Source organism: Equus caballus, chromosome 7 (genome assembly GCF_041296265.1).
Source record: "Equus caballus isolate H_3958 breed thoroughbred chromosome 7, TB-T2T, whole genome shotgun sequence".
NCBI classification, from domain to species: Eukaryota; Metazoa; Chordata; class Mammalia; order Perissodactyla; family Equidae; genus Equus; species Equus caballus.
Genome location: NC_091690.1, coordinates 51,350,465 through 51,367,895, shown reverse-complemented (window position 1 = coordinate 51,367,895; position 17,431 = coordinate 51,350,465). Strand labels below are relative to the sequence as shown.

Sequence of the window (17,431 nt, the reverse complement as noted above, 5' to 3'; positions counted from 1 at the left end):
GCCTCTTGATTCATTCATTCATTCATGCTTGAGCACCCACTGTGTACCAGGCTTTGGGAACACAGCCATGAATAGGACAGCCCAGGCCCCTGCCTCCTTGGAGGCCCCAGGCTAGTGGGCGGGGGGCAGGGCGCGGGATCAACCACATGAGTGGTCAGTGCTGAGCACTGTGCCCACAGGGCCTGGGGGGCATCTGGAGGGTCCCCACGCAGCCTTTTCTCCACCCCTGGTGGGTCCTATTTGCGGGTGAGAATCCAGCAGGGGGCAGTTTGGGGCACCTGCTTCCTGGACACCGTGAGCCTTGCTCCCACATCCGATTATGATGTGATAAAGGCTGATGACTGAGGAGGGGCAGCCACAGGGTCCCCTCCCTGGCAGACGATCAGGCAGTCAGGAGAGGGAGGGACAGAGCAAGTCAGCTTTGGTGGCCCCCACCCCAGACCTGTACCACCTTGGGAAGCAGCAGCCCAGAGGCTTAAGAAGATGCTGACTTAAACGTTCAGGGCACCCCTGTCTGGCCAACATGGCTGAAACACACCCTCCGTATTCTTCCTTCAAGAAGCTATCATCTTTCTTCAATGGCATCACCGCTGTAAGTATGTCACAACCCAGGCCCTGGGGCTTTGCAGCCCTTCCTCCATGGCTGGCTCCCTCGAAGACAGAAATAAGTTGATCCAAATTCATTGGCATCCGGATCTGTGGTCCCCAGGGAAGAGGGATGTAGGGCAGACAGACGAGGAGCAGGACGCGGGAACAGGCATAACCTCCATCGACCCAGAGCTGCTGAAACGGAGCCAGAGGAGTGTGGTCTGGGGGACCCCGGGGTGGGTGGGGGAGGAGCTCAGCTCCCAGTCAAATCCTGCAGAAAACTAAATTGTTTGGGGGAAAGACAGGAGGGAGTGGTTATTTTCTTGGTCCTTTAAATTTTTCAAAACGTTTTTCTCTTACTATACAAGTAACCCAGAATGTGCATTGTTCAAGAAGGAAGTCTCCTTATAGCAGAACAGTATAAGGAAAGGCCGGCACGAAGCAGAAGGATACCAAATATCGCTCCTCCTCCTCATCTTATTACCTATATTGTAACATTTTGATGGGAATTAAATGAGACAGGGCGTTTAAATGGCTTATACCTGTCATGGGCACATTGCTCAATAAATAGCATCATGATTATATCCTTCCAGACATTTATATATATATATATATTTTGCTGAGGAAGATTCGCCCTGAGATAACATCTATTGCCAATCTTCCTCTATTTTGTTTGTGGGTCACCGCCACAGCATGGCCACTGACAGTCAAGTGGTGTAGGTCTGCACCCGGGAACCAACCTGGGCCGCTGAAGCAGAGCATACCAAACTTAACCACTATGCCACTGGGCCAGCCCCAATCTACTTTTTCAAAAACTTATTAAGGCATTAAAAACATCTTTCCAGGGGCTGGCCCCATGGCCGAGTGGTTAGGATTGCGCCCTCAGCTTCGGCGGCTCAGGGTTTTGCTGGTTCGAGCCCTGGATGCGGGCATGGCACTGCTCGTTGGGCCATGCTGAGGCGGTGTCCCACATGTCACAACTAGAAGGACCCACAGCTAAAAATACACAACTATGTACTTGGGGGCTTTGGAGAAAAAGGAAAAATAAAATCTTAAAAAAAATTCTTTCCAAATCAATAAACATTCTCTTGCAATAGGGATCAGCAACCTACAGCCTTGGAAATATAGATAAAACTTCTGGGTAAATAAAATAAATTTGTTTAGGGATTGTGACTGGCTGCTTTTGAGCTACACCAGAAGAGCTGAGTCATTTCAACAGAGACCTGTGCCTTGCAAAGCTCACAATATCTGGGGCTTTTCAGAAAAAAAAATTGCCAACCCTTGTCCTATAGCATCATTTAAAACAACTGTCTAGGATCCCGTTGCATGGCTGTGCCACGGTTTACCTACTGACTCTGTATTATTGGTTGCTCAGGTTATTTCTTACGTTTTGTCCTTGACAAACATTCCTGGGCATCCTGGTACTGAGGCACATAGGTGACTATTTTCTTTAGTCTGAATATCTAGAAATGGAATTTCTAGGTAAAGGTTTTTACCATAAAATCTTTAATGTTTTAAACATGAATTGCAAGCTGTCCTTCCCCACTCCCCCCACAAAAGTTTGTTTCTAGCTGCAATGTATGAGAATGTTTCTCCGCATCCTCACTCACTCTGGGTATTATCATTTTTTTAATGTTTTTGCTGATTTTATTGGCCTTTGCTCCTCCTCCCCCGACCCCCAGGAGAGTTCTGCTTGTGTGTAACTAACAGACACTTTTCCCTGTCTGATTTCTGTGCTGAAGGTGTCTGGTGTGGTCCTCATTGGCCTGGGCTTCTATGTCAAGTTCAGAGGGGCTGCCCTAACGAGGGTCCTCGGGCTGTCCCATGCACACCTGCATCACGTTGGCTACCTGTGTCTGGTGTTGGGCTGCGTCACGGTCCTGCTCAGCTTCACTGGGTGGTACGGGGTTACCAAAGAGAACAGAGGCACGCTCCTGTTTGTAAGTTGGATCTGCACACGGACCCCAAACTCCCTCATCACATACGAAGCCCTCACTGCAGAGGCTGCAGCCCCTGGCCACCGGCATCCGCTATTTTATAGTGTTTATGGCATCTCACTTGATGGCATCAGATGTGTCCCTCTTTCCCTTTAGGACGTGTCTCATTCAAAACCCCTCCCCTGCCCAGCGTCATCCATTATGCTCTCCTAGTTTTTCTTCCCATAATTTTAAGTTCTGCTTCCTCACTGTTAGCTTTGTAGCCCTCCGGAGTTTGATTGTGCGTGTGTGGTGTGAGGTAGGGGTCTGGTTCTATTTTATTTTTTTCCCAGCTAGATGACCTACCATCCTCATTACTGAGTGGCCCATCCAGTCCTCCACTGCTCTCTGTTCCATGTGTATGTCCCCCACGAACACAACACTTGCAGTTGCCCTGTGTGCACGAGTACATGTTCAAGTACACGGGGTGTGAAAGTTTCCAGCATGACCGTGCAGACAGCACGGCACAGATATTATACGTCTTACTCATTCTCACATGCGGCTTCGGCTACACAGGTCCCCCAAATCCAGCTGCTTGTTCCCCATTCCCATTTCCCTTAGAATCCTGTTGAAGGGGATTGTCCCACCTCTGTCACCAGCATCTTCTCTACTCGTCTCCCAGAGCACAAATGACCTTCATTGTTAGAAGCAGCCCACACACACACCTGAAGCTCCATCATCTCTTGTTTTCTTTCTTAATTAATCCGTTCAGCAAATATTTATCAGACAGGTCCCATGCCTGCAATATGTCATTTTATCTTCAATATGATGTGGACACTATTTTACCCACAGTCAAAGTTGGAGGAATCCAGGCGTCCTCTCTCTCACACCCCACGTCCAACCCATCGCCAAGTCTGATCGGCTTTACCCTCAGCATCTGTCCCTTCAGAGCCCCCAAGACCTCACTCAAAACCAAAGTCCTTTTGATGGCAGTGGGAGCCACAGAGTGTTCTGGGCAGAAGAAGGGCCCTGACTCAGGTGCTTACAGGCGCCCTCTGGCGGCGGTGGGGGGGACAGCATGTGGAGGGACATGGGCAGAGGGACTGTGTTGGTCCAGGTGGGACAGAGTGATGGCTGGACACGGTGGGGCCATGGAGTGGGTGAGAAGTGGGCAGATTTGGGACAGATTCTGAAGATGGAGCCGACAGGGCTTGCTGATGCCTGGATATCTGTCCTCGGGCCGGCTCAGTCACCCAGAGGCAGAGAGATAGGAATGTTATTAATCTTCATAGTCTGGTACATGAGCCACTCGTCTGGGGTCCCACAACTGCTAAGCCCCGAAGGCACGTTTGCCCTTGTGGGCTGTGGGGACAGCCCCGGATGTGCATCCACTGTGCTCTCCTGCCTCTCGGTGTCAAAGCAAGACAAGCACAGCCATTGGCCAATCCAGCCACTCAAAGCCTGAACTATCAAGCAGATTTTAGTAATAATAACAACAACAATAATGATAATAGGCATAGACGCAAACAGATGCAAGGGGAGCCGGGAGTTGAGCTGACTTTGCTTCCAGAAGCTCCATAGAGCCCACTGAGATCCCTTAAGCTGGTCCCACTCCCCCGTTGTACGGGTGGGGAAACCGAGGCCCAGGTTGGGTGGCGGTTTCTCCTTCATGGATGACTTCAAGACGTCCCCTCTGCTTGCCGTATGCCCCATTATCTTCCACCATGCATGTGAATGTCAGCGGAAACAGAAGCCAGCCAATGTTGGCATTTTCCCCTGGCACCCACCGACCTGTGGCCCGGCATCTCCCCTTTAGCCCCATCCCCTCTCCCCCTATTTGCGGGTCTGAGGTTTCCTGGCCTGCTTCTCCTCCCCACCGTCCCTCCTGTTCTCCACCGGCCCCTGCTGTCTGCACATTCAGCCTTTACTTCACCGGGAGGTCCCCACTGATCCCCACTGAGGCCTCCTGGACGCCCAGAAAGTGCTGGGCGAGAAATGGGCGCCCAGCGAGCGGCTCCTAAGAATACCGCACTGCCAGCATCCTGTACCACCTGCTGGAAGGCGAGGCAGGAAAGAAATACCTGCAGTCCCAGGCGTGAGTCCTTTCAGACTGCAGAGGCCACGTGGCCCGGGAGCGGGGGGGGGGGGGGGGGGGGGGGGGGGGGGGGGCGGGGGAGGGGCAGCCCCCCCGCCCGGAAGCGGCTGAGCAGCCCCCCTACCCTCCTCTGTGTCTTCCAGTGTTCGTTGTTCATGATTTTCATTCTCATCATGGAAATCGGGGTCACCTCGGTGGTCCTTGGGTTCTTACCCACTGTAAGTACAGCGGTGCTTCTCCCCCTCTGCGTTAGGAATAAACAGAATCAATAGGCGCCCCGCCCCTCCCTCTGGAGCCGCGCACGCTGGGCGCCTCTCCTGGGGACCCGGTGATGGCCCACCCGCCGGTCCCCAGGGCCGGAGATCCGCACCCGGATGATGTGAAAGCCGAAAACTTCAGCCCTGCCCTCGAAGGCCTGAAGAAACTGGCCGAGTCCGTTTGACCATCTCTCCCGCCTTTGGGGTGAGGGGTCGGGAGGAGGTAATGGGAAAAGCTGTAAAAGTTATTGGAGCTTTGAAATGTGTTCAAAACAGGGGGCTAGATAGCAAAATGCATCAAAATGACAAAGTCTGGACACTTTGACCCAACCATCCCATCTCGCGGATTCATCCAAAGATTAGCTTGGTCGGGTGCAGAATGACGTATGTACCAGCACGTGCAACAGATTGCCGCCAGCCTAGTGAGCATCCAAGCGGAGTGTGTAAGAATCCAGACCAGGGAGTCTGATGCAGGTGGAAAGGAGGAAAGAGGCCCCATATGCACGAGATGGTGCATTTTCCAGGACAGAACCCTGTCCACATTTGTGTCCCCCCCAGAAGTCCATCCCGAGACAAGGTTTGGAAGGCTGGTTTATTTGAGAGGAGATCCCAAGAAACACCTATAGGGGACAGGGAAGTGAGGCAGAGAAGGGAGTGCAGTCCTTAAAAGGTGACCCTGTGGGGTGCTGGCCCCGTGGCCGAGTGGTTAAGTTCGCGCGCTCCGCTGCAGGCGGCCCAGTGTTTCGTTGGTTTGAATCCTGGGCGCGGACATGGCACTGCTCATCAAACCACGCTGAGGCAGCGTCCCACATGCCACAACTAGAAGGACCCACAACGAAGAATATACAACTATGTACCGGGGGCTTTGGGGAGAAAAAGGAAAAGAATAAAATCTTTAAAAAAAAAAAAAAAAAAAAAAAAGGTGACCCTGTGGGTACCTGGATTCAGTCCTGCTGAGGGATGTCTGGGGTGGAACGCAGAACGCGCGCCTGTTTCCCCAGCAAGGGGCGAGGGAGCTGCGGTATGACTATCCCTTGAGGGGCTGCTCCCAGGGCGCATGCGCCGGAGAGGCCCCCAGGCTCGGCGCGCAGAGAAATGACAGAGGCCACCGGGACACGCTGGGCAGGGCCCCCAGGAGCATCTGCTGCTCTTGCTAAGAACAGGCAGAGGCAGAACAATGAGAGTAGTAGAAAGCAAGAAGGAAAATAACGAGAATAGACTTTGCTTTGGCACACTTGAAGATCTCATTTGGGACACAGGAAACAGTGACAGTCATCGTCGTGGAGGGGGAGGAACTTGGTTGGCTGGGAGAAAAAGGTGGGAGGGAGCCTTTGCATGGGCTCCCCTTCTGTGCTTTGTGAATTTCGAACCATGTGCCTGCATCACCTCTTCGGAAAAACATTTTTTTATTTAGACCTTTGTTTAAAAAATAGAAAATTAAATTTGCTCCTTTGTGCAGAGAGAGAGAGCTGCTGTTGCTAAAGTTGCTATTCAAGACTTTAATCGAGTTACAGCCAAATCGGGGGCGTGGTGGGTGTGTGGGCGATTGGAAAGAGCAAATGATTCAGACTCGTTTCTGATCAGTACTACCAGATGCCACGGGCTCCAGACCCACGCTCTCCCCCGGGTCCCTCTCTCGGGGGCGATGGTCGCCTGGGTTCGCCTGCCTCCAGCGCAGACCCATGGCTGAGGGCAGGGAACATGAGGGAAGCCGAAAGGAAACCCACACCAGCCCTCTCTGTCCCCAAGAAACCTCCCCACCTGGGGCGCCTGGCTATTTTGTATGCCTTCCTGTTTTATCTTTGAGGTTCAAGACATGGGCTTGGAGCACAACGTTGTGACCCTGAGGACGAACTATAAAGGTTTCAACGAGCCCGATGATTATTCCACGGACTGGAACTCGGTCATGGAGAAGGTGAGAGTTACATCTTTTTTTAACATGGGAAAATAGACATAAACATAAATATACCATTTTAACCATTTTGAAGTGTCCAGTTCAGTGGCATTAAGTACATTAACAATGTTGCACAACCAACGCCACCATCCATCTCCAGAACTCTTCATCCTGCAAAACTGAAGCTCTGGCCCCATTGAACACCAACTCCCCCCACCCCCCCAATCCCGCGGCGCCACCATCCTACTTCCTGTCTCTGTGGATATGACTCCTCCCGGGACCTCCTATGGGTGCAGTCACACAGTATTTGTGTTTGTGTGACTGGTTTCTTTCACTTAGCGTAATGTCCTCAAAGTTCATCAATGTTGTAGCCTGTGTCAGAATTCCCTTCCTTTTTAAGGCTGAATAATATTCTGTCATATTTTGTTGGTCCATTCTTCCATCAATGGACACTTGAGTTCCTCCCACCTTTTGGCTACTGTGAATCACGCTGCTAGGAACATGGAGGTACAAATGTCTGTGCAAGTCCCTGCTTTCGATTCTTATACGTCTGTACTCAGAAGCGGAATTGCTGGATCATATGGTAATTCTATGTTTAATTTTTTGAGGAATTCCCATACTGTTTTCTATAGCATCTACGCCATTTTACGTTCCCATTGGCAAAGCAGAAGGGTTCCAGTTTCTCCACATCCTTGTCAACACTTGTTTTTTCTTTCTTCTTTTTTTTTTTTTGGTGAGGAAGATTGGCCCTGAGCTAACAGCTGTGCCAATCCTCCTCTATTTTGTATGTGGGACACCACCACAGCATGGCTTGATGAGCGATGTGTAGATCTGTGCCTGGGATCTGAACCAGCGAACCCCTGGCTGCCAAAGCAGAGCACACAAACTTAACCACTATGCCACTGGGCCGGCCCCTCTGTTTTTTATATTTTTATGATAGTAGCCCTCCTCTTGGGTGGGAGGTGTTGAGACTCACATCTTGAGTCTTGCTGTTTGAGGGGCAAGAGCACCTCCAAGTGTCATCTGAGCTCTTGGTGCAGGCAGCTGAGGAGGGGGTCTGGGGCCCAGGGAGGGGACAACCTCTGCCTGTTTCTAGGGCTATTTCACCTGTGAGTCTTGGGCCCAGGAACTGCCGTGGGGTCATGTCCAGGCTCGAGAGGGGCCCACGCTGAGCCCTGTTCAGGGCTCTGGGCACCCAGGAAGGCATAAAACAAAATCCGTGCCCTGTGCTGCTGACGCTTGAGTGCGGAGATGGACAAGAAACCACCAGGTAGGCATTGGTCAGGGGTGATAAGTCTGTGAAGAAAAACAAGCTCATAGGAGAGGAGGGTTTGGTTGACTCATAAGTGCTATTTGTCACCTACTTTAGCACACAGTGGGATGGCCTGTCCTGGCTTCCAGGTAGTTGGTTGGGGGTCACATGACATGTTCCAGCCAATGAGCTATGAGCAGAAGTGATGTGTGTCACTTCCTGCCAAACTGGCACATTTCATGGCCAGTGCACAGCCCCTCCAGAGCTCTTCCATTTTGCCACCAAAGTGGAACCATCCAGATGGCGACTGCTCCATCCGCCTGAGTCCCTGAGTGACTTTGAGAAACTGAGCTCACCTGCCAAGTTGTGACGGGCGTGTGGCATGAGGGAGAAGTGAACTGTCGAGATACAGGGGCTGCTTGTTACGCAGCATCACTTCCCCCAGCCTGACTGATACAGGGGTTGCGGCTAACTTGGAAAGACGGGTCTGGGCAGGCCTTTCTGAGGAGCGACATTTGAACAGAGATCTGAATGAAGCGAGGGGGGGAGCCCTGCAGATATTTGAGGGAGCAGCCTGTCTAAAGGCCCTGAGGCTGGTGGCCTGAGCCTGATAAGTGTGTTTGAGGAACAGCGAGGAGACCAGCGTGGCTGGAGCTGAGAAAAAGGGCGAGTGGGGTGAGATGAGGGCCTGGAGGTGACAGGGCAGATTGTGCTGAGCCTGTGGGCCATGCTGAGTTCGGCTTTTACCCCAAGGAAGATGGGAGCCATGGAGGGTTCTGAGCCATGACCTGGGGGGAGTAAGGTATGCATGTAGCACAGCTGGCCCTGGAATATTGTAGCCATGGTGACCGTGATTTCTATTGTGTTTATTATTTAATATTTGAAAGGGAGCTTCAAGTGTTTCTTGTCTTTTCTGTAGCTAAAGTGCTGTGGAGTGAAAAACTACACGGATTTTTCTGGCTCCTCCTTTGAAATGATGACAGGTCACGCCTACCCCAGGAGTTGCTGTAAATCCATCCAGACCGTGGCCTGTGATGGGCACAATGTGTCCACAGACATCATCCACCAGGAGGTAACCAGAGATTTTGCTGGGCATCGCCTCGATAGACCCCGAGGGCTGGGGACTGTCATAGAAATGGCGTATTTTCAGGGACCCCAGCAAAGGGGGCCGGGGGGGAGAGAGAAAGCAGCTCTCCTAGTGTGTTCAACTCATTTCGACCACATGGCCTTGGGGAGTTAGGGTTGCCATTCCCACTTCCCAGATGGGGAAACTGAGGCTCGGGGAGGGGCCATGATGGGCTCAAGGTCACATGGCTTCAGAAGAGCTGGGATTTGAATCCATGTTGGTCTGAGTCCACTGCCTGGGCCACACCGCCTGCCACACACAGAAATCGAGTTGCAGCAATGATGACACGTGATCATCCTCACAATAGTGATGGCAGCCACACGACGGGCCCCTTGCTTTGTGAGTTTGATCCCCAGCGCACCCCTCGAGGTGGGGACTGCTCTTCTCCCATTTTCCAGATGAGGAGACTGAGGCACACAAAGGTTTCCACAGCCAGGGGATGGTGGAGCTGGGCTTCCAACCCTCTCCCCAGCTTCCCTTTAACTCCTGCTGCAGGTGAGTGACCACAGGGATCTTTCCTGAGGGAAGAATAGGAACCATTCATGACACAGCCATTCACACGGAACGGCTCCTGCTGGGAGCCAGACACTGTAGAGAATGGGCCAGGGCAAGTCCCAGGCCAGGGCTTGAGAAATGGACATGGGGCCACATGCTGGCCCAGTGTGCCCTGCGCAACCTGTGTGTCACCTCCTGACCTTGCCTCCTCCCACTCACCCCCTCACTCATTCTGTTCCAGTCACACTGTCCTCCTCACTGATATGCAAACACACCAGGCACATGCTTGCCTCAGGGCCTTTGCACAGGCTGTTTCCTCTGCCTGGAACACTTTTCCCCAAGATGTCTTCCTACCTCATCTCTTTCAAATCTGTGCTTAATGGTCACGGCCTCGGTGAGGCTGTTCCTGACCTCCTCTCTATAAAAGCATCCGCCCCCTGACTCACCATCACGCTCCGTCTCCTTACTCTGCTTCAGCGTCTGCCCCAGGCTTGATCACCACCTGACAGTGGTATTGCTGTACTTGCTTATTACTTGTTTTCCCCACCCAAACGTCAGCCCCACCAAAGCAGGGATTTCGTCTGTTTTGTACATGGCTGGGTTGCCAGCATCCAGTTCAGTGCCCAGAACACAGTAGGCACTTGATAAATGCCTAATGAGTGGAGGGGAGCACTGAACTGTGTCAACAGTGAGCTCAAGGCAGCCCAAGCTTCCAGAAGCAAGAAGTGCCAGGGGCCTGGGAGGAGGAGTATCTCAGTGAAGGCAGAATAGCAGGTGGAGGCCCCATTACCTGTGGGTGGCTGCCCTGCCCACCCACTGTTTGATCTCTTAACTCTCTGAACCTCAGTTTCTTCACCTATAAACCAGAGAAAAAAACAGTACCTACCTCATGGGGGTGTAGTAAGAAATGAGTGAGAAAATACATGTAAAGGGCTTTGAAGGTGCTGCTCATATGTAAAGAGCACTCAGAAATAACTAACAGTTACTGAATGCTGACTATGTGTCAGGCTACTGCTATGCTTCATATAGATTCTTTCTTTTAATCCTCACAAAAGTCTTGTGAGGCAGATCCACTTGGTCCCAGTTACCGTTGAGGAAACTGAGGTACAGAGAAGTCTAGTGACTCCTCCAAGGTCATGCAGCTAGCAATAACTTGGGGCATCTGCCCATACTCTTAATCACCACAGTTGGAGGTCAGCACAGATGGATACAGAGGAGTGAGTGGTAGGTTCTGGAGTTGAGGGGGAACAAGGATACCAGGGAAGGTGCTGGGGTGGGGTGGGGGGCAGTCAAGTGAGAAAAGAGCCAAGGTCCTTGTGTCTTTGTCCTCTTGTACTCCCTGAATCCAAGAGGAATTTGGGTGGCCCGATGGGTGGGCGTTGACGGGGGCTTGGAGTTCACGGGCCCCTAACCAGGTCCCACCTGCTTTGATGTTTGTGTCCTCAGGGCTGTTTGCCCAAGCTCCTGGAAATAACCAAGACTCAGAGTTTCAACCTAAGCGGGGGCTCACTGGGGGCGGCAGTGATCCAGGTAAGGCCCAGCCCCTCTGGGACACACTGAGCTCTTTTATTGAGCACCCACTGTGTGTAAAGCAGTGTCCTGGGCACTGGACACACAGCAGTGACAAAAGACAAACTCCCTGCTGTGGTGAAGCTGACATTCAAGTGGGGGGGATGGATGATCATTCAGTTAAAGGTTTCTGCTGGGAAGGAAGTAAAACAGGGCATTGGGATAGGGAAGGGAATAAGAGATGGCCACTCTGAGGAGGTCACATTTGACTACTGACCTGAGGAGGTGAGGGAAAACCATGTATATATATGGGAGAAGACAGTGGGAACAGCTGGTGCAAAGGCCCTGAGGCAGCGATAAGCTTGGCTTATTCAAGGACCAGCAGGGAGGCCCCTGTAGCTGGAACAGGGTGAGTAAGGAGGATGGTAGGGGGTGATGAGTTCAGGGAGTTGACGGGGGTAGATCATGCAAAGCCTTATGGGCTGTAGGGAGGGGTTTGGCTTGTATTCTGAAAATGATGGAAAGCCATTAGAAGGGTTTTAACATTCACTTTTGCACTCCACAAGCTTTACTGAAAACTTACTGTGTCTAGGCAATGTTGTAGGCACTGGGGCTACAGCAATGAGCCAAAGAGACAAAAATCCCCGCCTTCATGGGGCTGACATTCTAAAAGACAAGAAATATGATTTTTAAAATTGGCAAACATATTATATGATAGTGATATGTGTTAAGGAGAACTATACAGCTGGGAAGAGGAGAGGGGAGGTCATTTTAAGCAGGGCGATTAATTACTGTGATCACTAATGGTTCCCCCAGAAAGGAAGGAAGGCATGAGGGTGCTGGGGGTCTCAGACCTGATTCAGATGAGGAACAGCTTAGTCTGGGGATCTGCCCTCTCCATCCACCTGTCGGGTCTGGCCCACTCTTACCTGGTAGGAGGCCTGGGTGGGCAAGTGCTGGGGCTCAGAACTCCAGCCCTGTTATGTCACGCACTAGTTCTCTGGCTGAGAGTCAGGATCATGGCCTCCCTCATTTGTAAACCGGGCTGTGCAATTGTTGGGAGTCATTCGTGAGGTGGAGTACGTCAGAGGCTGTGCACAATGCTCTGATTCTGGGAAATCAGCAAGCATGAGCCAACTCTGGGAAATTATTGTCATCAGCTCCAGGGAGGTCCTGATTGTCATCCACTCAAGGCGAGGATCACAGTGAGGGAGTGGCTGAAAGGTGGTCCTGTACACCACCAGAGATGCTCAAAGGCCAGTCACCATGGAAACACTATGTACAGAGCTGTTCTCATCCCTGACCCTGTCCGAGGAGGAATCTTGGCTCAGAGCTCCACCCAGACAGGCCCCAGGGAGAAAAGAATGAACTGATAATCCAGGGCAGTAAATGGAAGTTCTTTTCAATTAAATTGGCCCTACTTTTTACACTCACTATCTAGATTGTAAAGATAGAATGAAGTATGGTTTCTCATGGGCAGAATGGATGATGCAATAAATATTGGCAGAATATCGCTGAACTTTCAAAAGTCAGGTTTCCCTTTTGAAAAAGGAAAACTCTCACCTCAAACACTAGGCTAACCAGGCAGGAGTTTCAGTGACTGCACACAACAAAGACTTTGCAGAATCAGTCCCAGAGAGTCACCGAACAAGCAAACAGCAGCAGCAGCAACCACAAACAGCAATACGAAAAAACCCCTGGGGAGTCGGGGCAGGGGAGAGTGATTTTCAAAGGACCACATTATAGTATTTAAAATGTCCAGTTTTCAACAAAAAGTTATGAGACAGGCAAAGGAACAAGAAAGTGTGGCCAATACACAGGAAAAAAAAAAATCGGTCAATAGAAACTGCCCTAGATGGAAGCCCAGATGTTGGATTTCCTAGACAAATACTTTAAATCAGCTGTTATAAATATATTCAAAGAACTAAAGGAGAAGATGAGAATATGTTTGATCAAATAGAGAAGATCAATAGAGACAGAAATGATTTTTTAAGAAGCAGCAAATAGAAATTCTGGAAAATTAAATGGAAAATTCAGTAGAGTGGCTCAGCATGTGATCTGAGTTTTCAGAAGAAGGAATCAGTGAACTTGAAGATGGTCAGGTGAGATTATCCAGTTGAGGAACAGAAAGAAAACAGAATGAAGAAAATGAACACAGCCTCGGAGGCCTGTGGGACACAATCAAGCACACAAGCATCTGTAGAATGGCATTCCAGGGCAGGAAGAGAGAAAGAAAAAGGCAGAAAGAATATTGGAAGAAATAATGGCCAAAAATTTTCCAAATTTGATGAAAATCATGGATCTACACCTCCAAGAAGCTCCATGAATTCCAAGGAGGATAAAGCAAAAAGACCCACACCTACACATAGTATAGTCAAACTAAAAAGAAAAAGAATCCTGAAAGCGAAATGTATGGATGCAGCTAAAGCAGTGCTTAGAGGGAAATTGATAGCTGTAAATGCCTATATTAAAAAAAGAATGAAGTTTTCAAATACATAACCTAACATTCACCTTACAAAACTAGACAAAGAAGAGAAAACTAGGGGGCCAGCCCCGTGGCCGAGTGGTGAAGTTTGCGCACTCCCCTTTGGTGGCCCAGGGTTTCGCCGGTTTGGATCCCAGGTGTGAGATGGCACCACTCATCAGGCCATGCTGAGGCGGCGTCCCACATAGCACAACCAGAGGCACTCACAACTAGAATATACAACTATGTACTGGGGGTCTTTAGGGAGAAGAAGAAGAAAAAAAAAAAGAAGACTGGCAACAAATGTTAGCTCAGGTGCCAGTCTTTAAAAAAAAGAGAGAGAGAGAGGGAAGACTAAACCTAAAGCAAGCAAAAGGGAAAATAATAAAGATTAGAGTGGAAATAAATGAAATAGAGAAAAGCAATGAAATCAGAATTTGGTTCTTTGAAAAGGTCAACAAAATGATAAAGTTGAACCAGATAGAAAAGAAAAAAATAGAGAAGACTCAATTTACTAAAATCAGGAATGAAAGAAGGGGACATCACTACTGGCCTTTTAGGGGGACAAAAAAAACTATAAGAGAATACTGTGAATAGTTGTATGCCAACAAATTAGATAATCTAGATGAAATAGACAAATTCCTAGAAAGACACAAACTGCCAAAATTGACTCAAGGAGAAATATAAAATCTGAATAGACCTATAAAAAGTAAAAAAATTAAATTAGTAACCAGAAGACTTCCTACAAAGAAAAGATCAGGCCCAAATAGCCACACTGGTGAATACCACCAAATATTGAAAGGAGAATAACATTTTTTTCAAAAACTCTTCCAAAAAATAAGAAAGGGAGCATTATGTCCCAACTTACTCTATGAAGCTATTCCAAGACATCATAAGAAAAGAAAACCACAGATCAATAACTCTTGTGGATACAGAGGCAGAAAGCCTGAAAAACATATTAGCAAACTGAATCCAGCAACACATAGAAAGGATTATACACCAGGACCAAGTGGGATGTACCCCAGGAATGCAAGGCTGGTTCAACGTACAAATATCAATTGATGCAACACACCATAGTAACAGAATAAAGGACAAAACCACATGATCATCTCCATAGATTCAGAAAAGCCGTTTGACAAAATCCACATCATTTCATAATAAAAACACTCAACAATCCAGGAATAGCAGGGAATGTCCTCAACCTCATAAAGGACATCAGTGAAAAATTCATAGATAACTTCACACTTCATCGTGAAAGACTGAATGTTTTCCAACTAAAATCAAGAACAAAGACAAGGATATCCACTCTTGCCACTTCTATTGAACATTGTACTGGAGATTCTAGCCAGGACAATTGGGCAAGAAAAAGATATAAGGGGCTGGCCCAGTGGCTCAGCAGTTAAGTTTGCACGTTCTGCTTCAGCGGCCTGGGGTTCACTGGTTTGGATCCTGGGTGCGGACATGGCTCCGCTTGGCAAGCCATGCTGTGGTTGGTGTCCCATGTGTAAAGTGGAGGAAGATGGGCATGGATGTTAGTTCAGGGCCAGTGTTCCTCAGCAAGAAGAGGAGGATTGGCAGCAGATGTTAGCTCAGGGCTGATCTTCCTCAAAAAAAAAAAAGAAAGAAAGAAAGAAAAGGAACAGATATAAAAGGCATTCAGATTGGAAAGGAAGAAGGAAAATTATCTATTCACAGACGACATGATCTTGTATATGGGAATTGTAAGGAATACACACGCATTATATCACCACCAGCTGAAATATGGATCATTCTCATTAGTCTGATTTGTGTTTTCAAAGTGAGTATTTTTTTCATTGTACAAATTTATAATATTGATTATGTATATGCAAATTATACAACACCCTCTTCCCCAAGGAGGTTGTAACAGTCAGGATCCCAGCAGGAAACAGAATGCAGCCCCCAGATGGTCCTTCTAAGAAGCTTCCAGGGAACTCCTTCCAGAGGCGTGGGCAGGGTTAAGGAAAATGAGGGATGTTGAGGCACTCAGGGGCTAGCAACACGGGACCTTTTACTTCTAGGCCTGAAGAGGTGAGGACAGCAAGAGCCAAGGAGGAGGGGTCATCTGCTCACAGCTCTGGTCATGGAGGGCTCAGGATGGGCAGAAGAGTGGGAGCAACTGATGGAGAAATACCCCAACCTTTCCTCCAGCCCGCCCATCGCCTGCTGGTGCTTCCTATTGGCCAAACCTAACAGGAAGTGAGCGAGCAGGGGATTCTGGGAAATGTAGTTTGCAGGACCTGGGGGAGGGCAGAAGAGAGTGGAGACAGGATCTGGGGGAAGTAAAGAGAGAATGACTGATGGGCATCATGATGGGCCACCACCTTCTACCCACAGCTGAGACTGATTGTGGTAACAGGTCCAAATTCTCTCCAAGTTGGCCCTGAAGGACATTCTGCCATCTGTAAATCCTTGCCTCTCGCCTTTCCGGAGCAGGGTGCTCCCCCTCTCTGTGTATCTGATTTGATTTGGGTTTGGAGGTCCCTCAAGTTGGTTCAGTGTTTCTTCTCCCATTTCAGCTGCCAGGAATTCTCGCCACCTTGCTGCTGTTCACCAAGCTGGGCTGACAGACCTGGGGAGGACAGGACACCTGGACCCACCTGGCTGCTGGAGAAGTGGTCTCATTTTTACTTTTCTGTGGCACTCACCTGCTTCTTGGAGGGAGATTCATAATGCTTTTATTATCAGGGGAACCCCTGTCATCCTGACTCCTTCTCCTTCGTTTTGTTTTCCACACCAGCTGGCAACGATTTCAGTTCTGAACGGGATGACCCAGCCTTCCTTCTCATGCAGCGTTTTTGTTTTATAGATTGTTTTGTGAAAAAAAATCTTCCAGGTTCACAAAAGCCAAGAGAATTCATCCAAAGAAACCCCCACATACTCGTCACCCAGATTCAACAATCACCAAGAGTTTGACATATTTGTTTCATTCTCCCTTTTGCCCCTTGAGGAAGTATTTTCAAACAAGTCACAATGTCATTTCCCCCCCTCATCGTTCGGCACATATCTCTAAAAATGTATATATTTGGATCTTTATTTATTTGCATATTATGTTTGCAAGCATAATGCCATGCTCACATTTGACGGAATGTTTACGTCCCCCTCGAAATTCGGACATTGAAAGCTAACCCCCAAGGGAATGGGGTGAGGAGACGGGGCCTTTGGGAGGTGAGGAGGTCATGAGGGTGGAGCCCTGATGAGTAGGATTAGTGCCCTTAGGAGAGACCCCAGAGAGCTCCCTTGCCCCTTCCGCCATGTGAGGACACAGAAGATGGTCGTCTGCAAACCAGGAAGATAGCCCTCACCAGACACAGAATCTGCCAACACCTTGATCTTGAACTTCTCAGCCTCCAGAACTGTAGGGAATAAATTTCTGTTGTTTATAAGCCACCCAGTCTACGATATTCCGTTATAGCAGCCCGAACAGACAAAGACAATACTGAAGACACAACAGCCATTCCCGGGCATCACTCAACACCCAGGCCTTCATCAGATTTTCCTCAGTGGCTAAAAGTGTCTTTTTACATTAGGTTTCCTTGAATCGTATCCAAACCCAGCCCACACATCACGTTTGTTCGGCATGTCTCCTAAATTCCTTTTATTCTAACCCAGGAGTTCTCAAATGAGAGGATAAATTAGAAACCTCTGGATGTTCTGTTAAAGCACAGGTGTCCGGGCCCCACCCTCAGAGCTTCTGGCTCGGCAGACCTGGAGGGGGCCCAGGAATCTTCATTCCTAGCGAGTTCCCAGGCGATGTTGCTGGTACAGGGAACACACTTTGAGAAACACTGCTCCAGATTCTTTCTCCTCTTCCCCA

General features: G+C 49.3%; 1 protein-coding gene across 9 annotated transcripts; it reads left to right on the top strand.

Moving 5' to 3' along the window:
* The first annotated feature begins 373 nt into the window (after window positions 1-373).
* On the top strand, window positions 374-16,534 carry TSPAN16 (tetraspanin 16). Of its 9 annotated transcripts, XR_011440612.1 has the most exons (10): window positions 374-592; window positions 2,331-2,528; window positions 4,743-4,817; window positions 6,664-6,771; window positions 7,248-7,333; window positions 7,847-8,020; window positions 8,922-9,074; window positions 11,070-11,153; window positions 15,636-15,813; window positions 16,134-16,534. XR_011440612.1 is itself a non-coding variant. In XM_023645374.2 (7 exons), the coding sequence occupies exons 1-7, from the start codon at window positions 524-526 to the stop codon at window positions 16,179-16,181; spliced, it is 735 nt and encodes a 244-aa protein (XP_023501142.1). In that variant the 5' UTR covers window positions 374-523; the 3' UTR covers window positions 16,182-16,534. The 9 variants fall into 9 exon arrangements, 3 of the variants coding, with proteins under 3 accessions (XP_023501142.1, XP_023501144.1, XP_023501145.1); XR_011440613.1 differs by lacking the exon at window positions 7,248-7,333; XR_002809216.2 differs by lacking the exons at window positions 7,248-7,333; window positions 7,847-8,020.
* Window positions 16,535-17,431: the final 897 nt, after the last annotated feature.

Excerpts from the sequence above, each read along its gene's own strand:
- TSPAN16 (XM_023645374.2), top strand. The coding sequence starts at position 524 with ATGGCTGAAACACACCCTCCGTATTCTTCCTTCAAGAAGCTATCATCT. Across the intron at positions 4,818-6,663 it reads TCCTTGGGTTCTTACCCACT|GTTCAAGACATGGGCTTGGA; the intron begins GTAAGTACAGCG and ends TTTATCTTTGAG. Across the intron at positions 9,075-11,069 it reads CAGACATCATCCACCAGGAG|GGCTGTTTGCCCAAGCTCCT; the intron begins GTAACCAGAGAT and ends TTGTGTCCTCAG.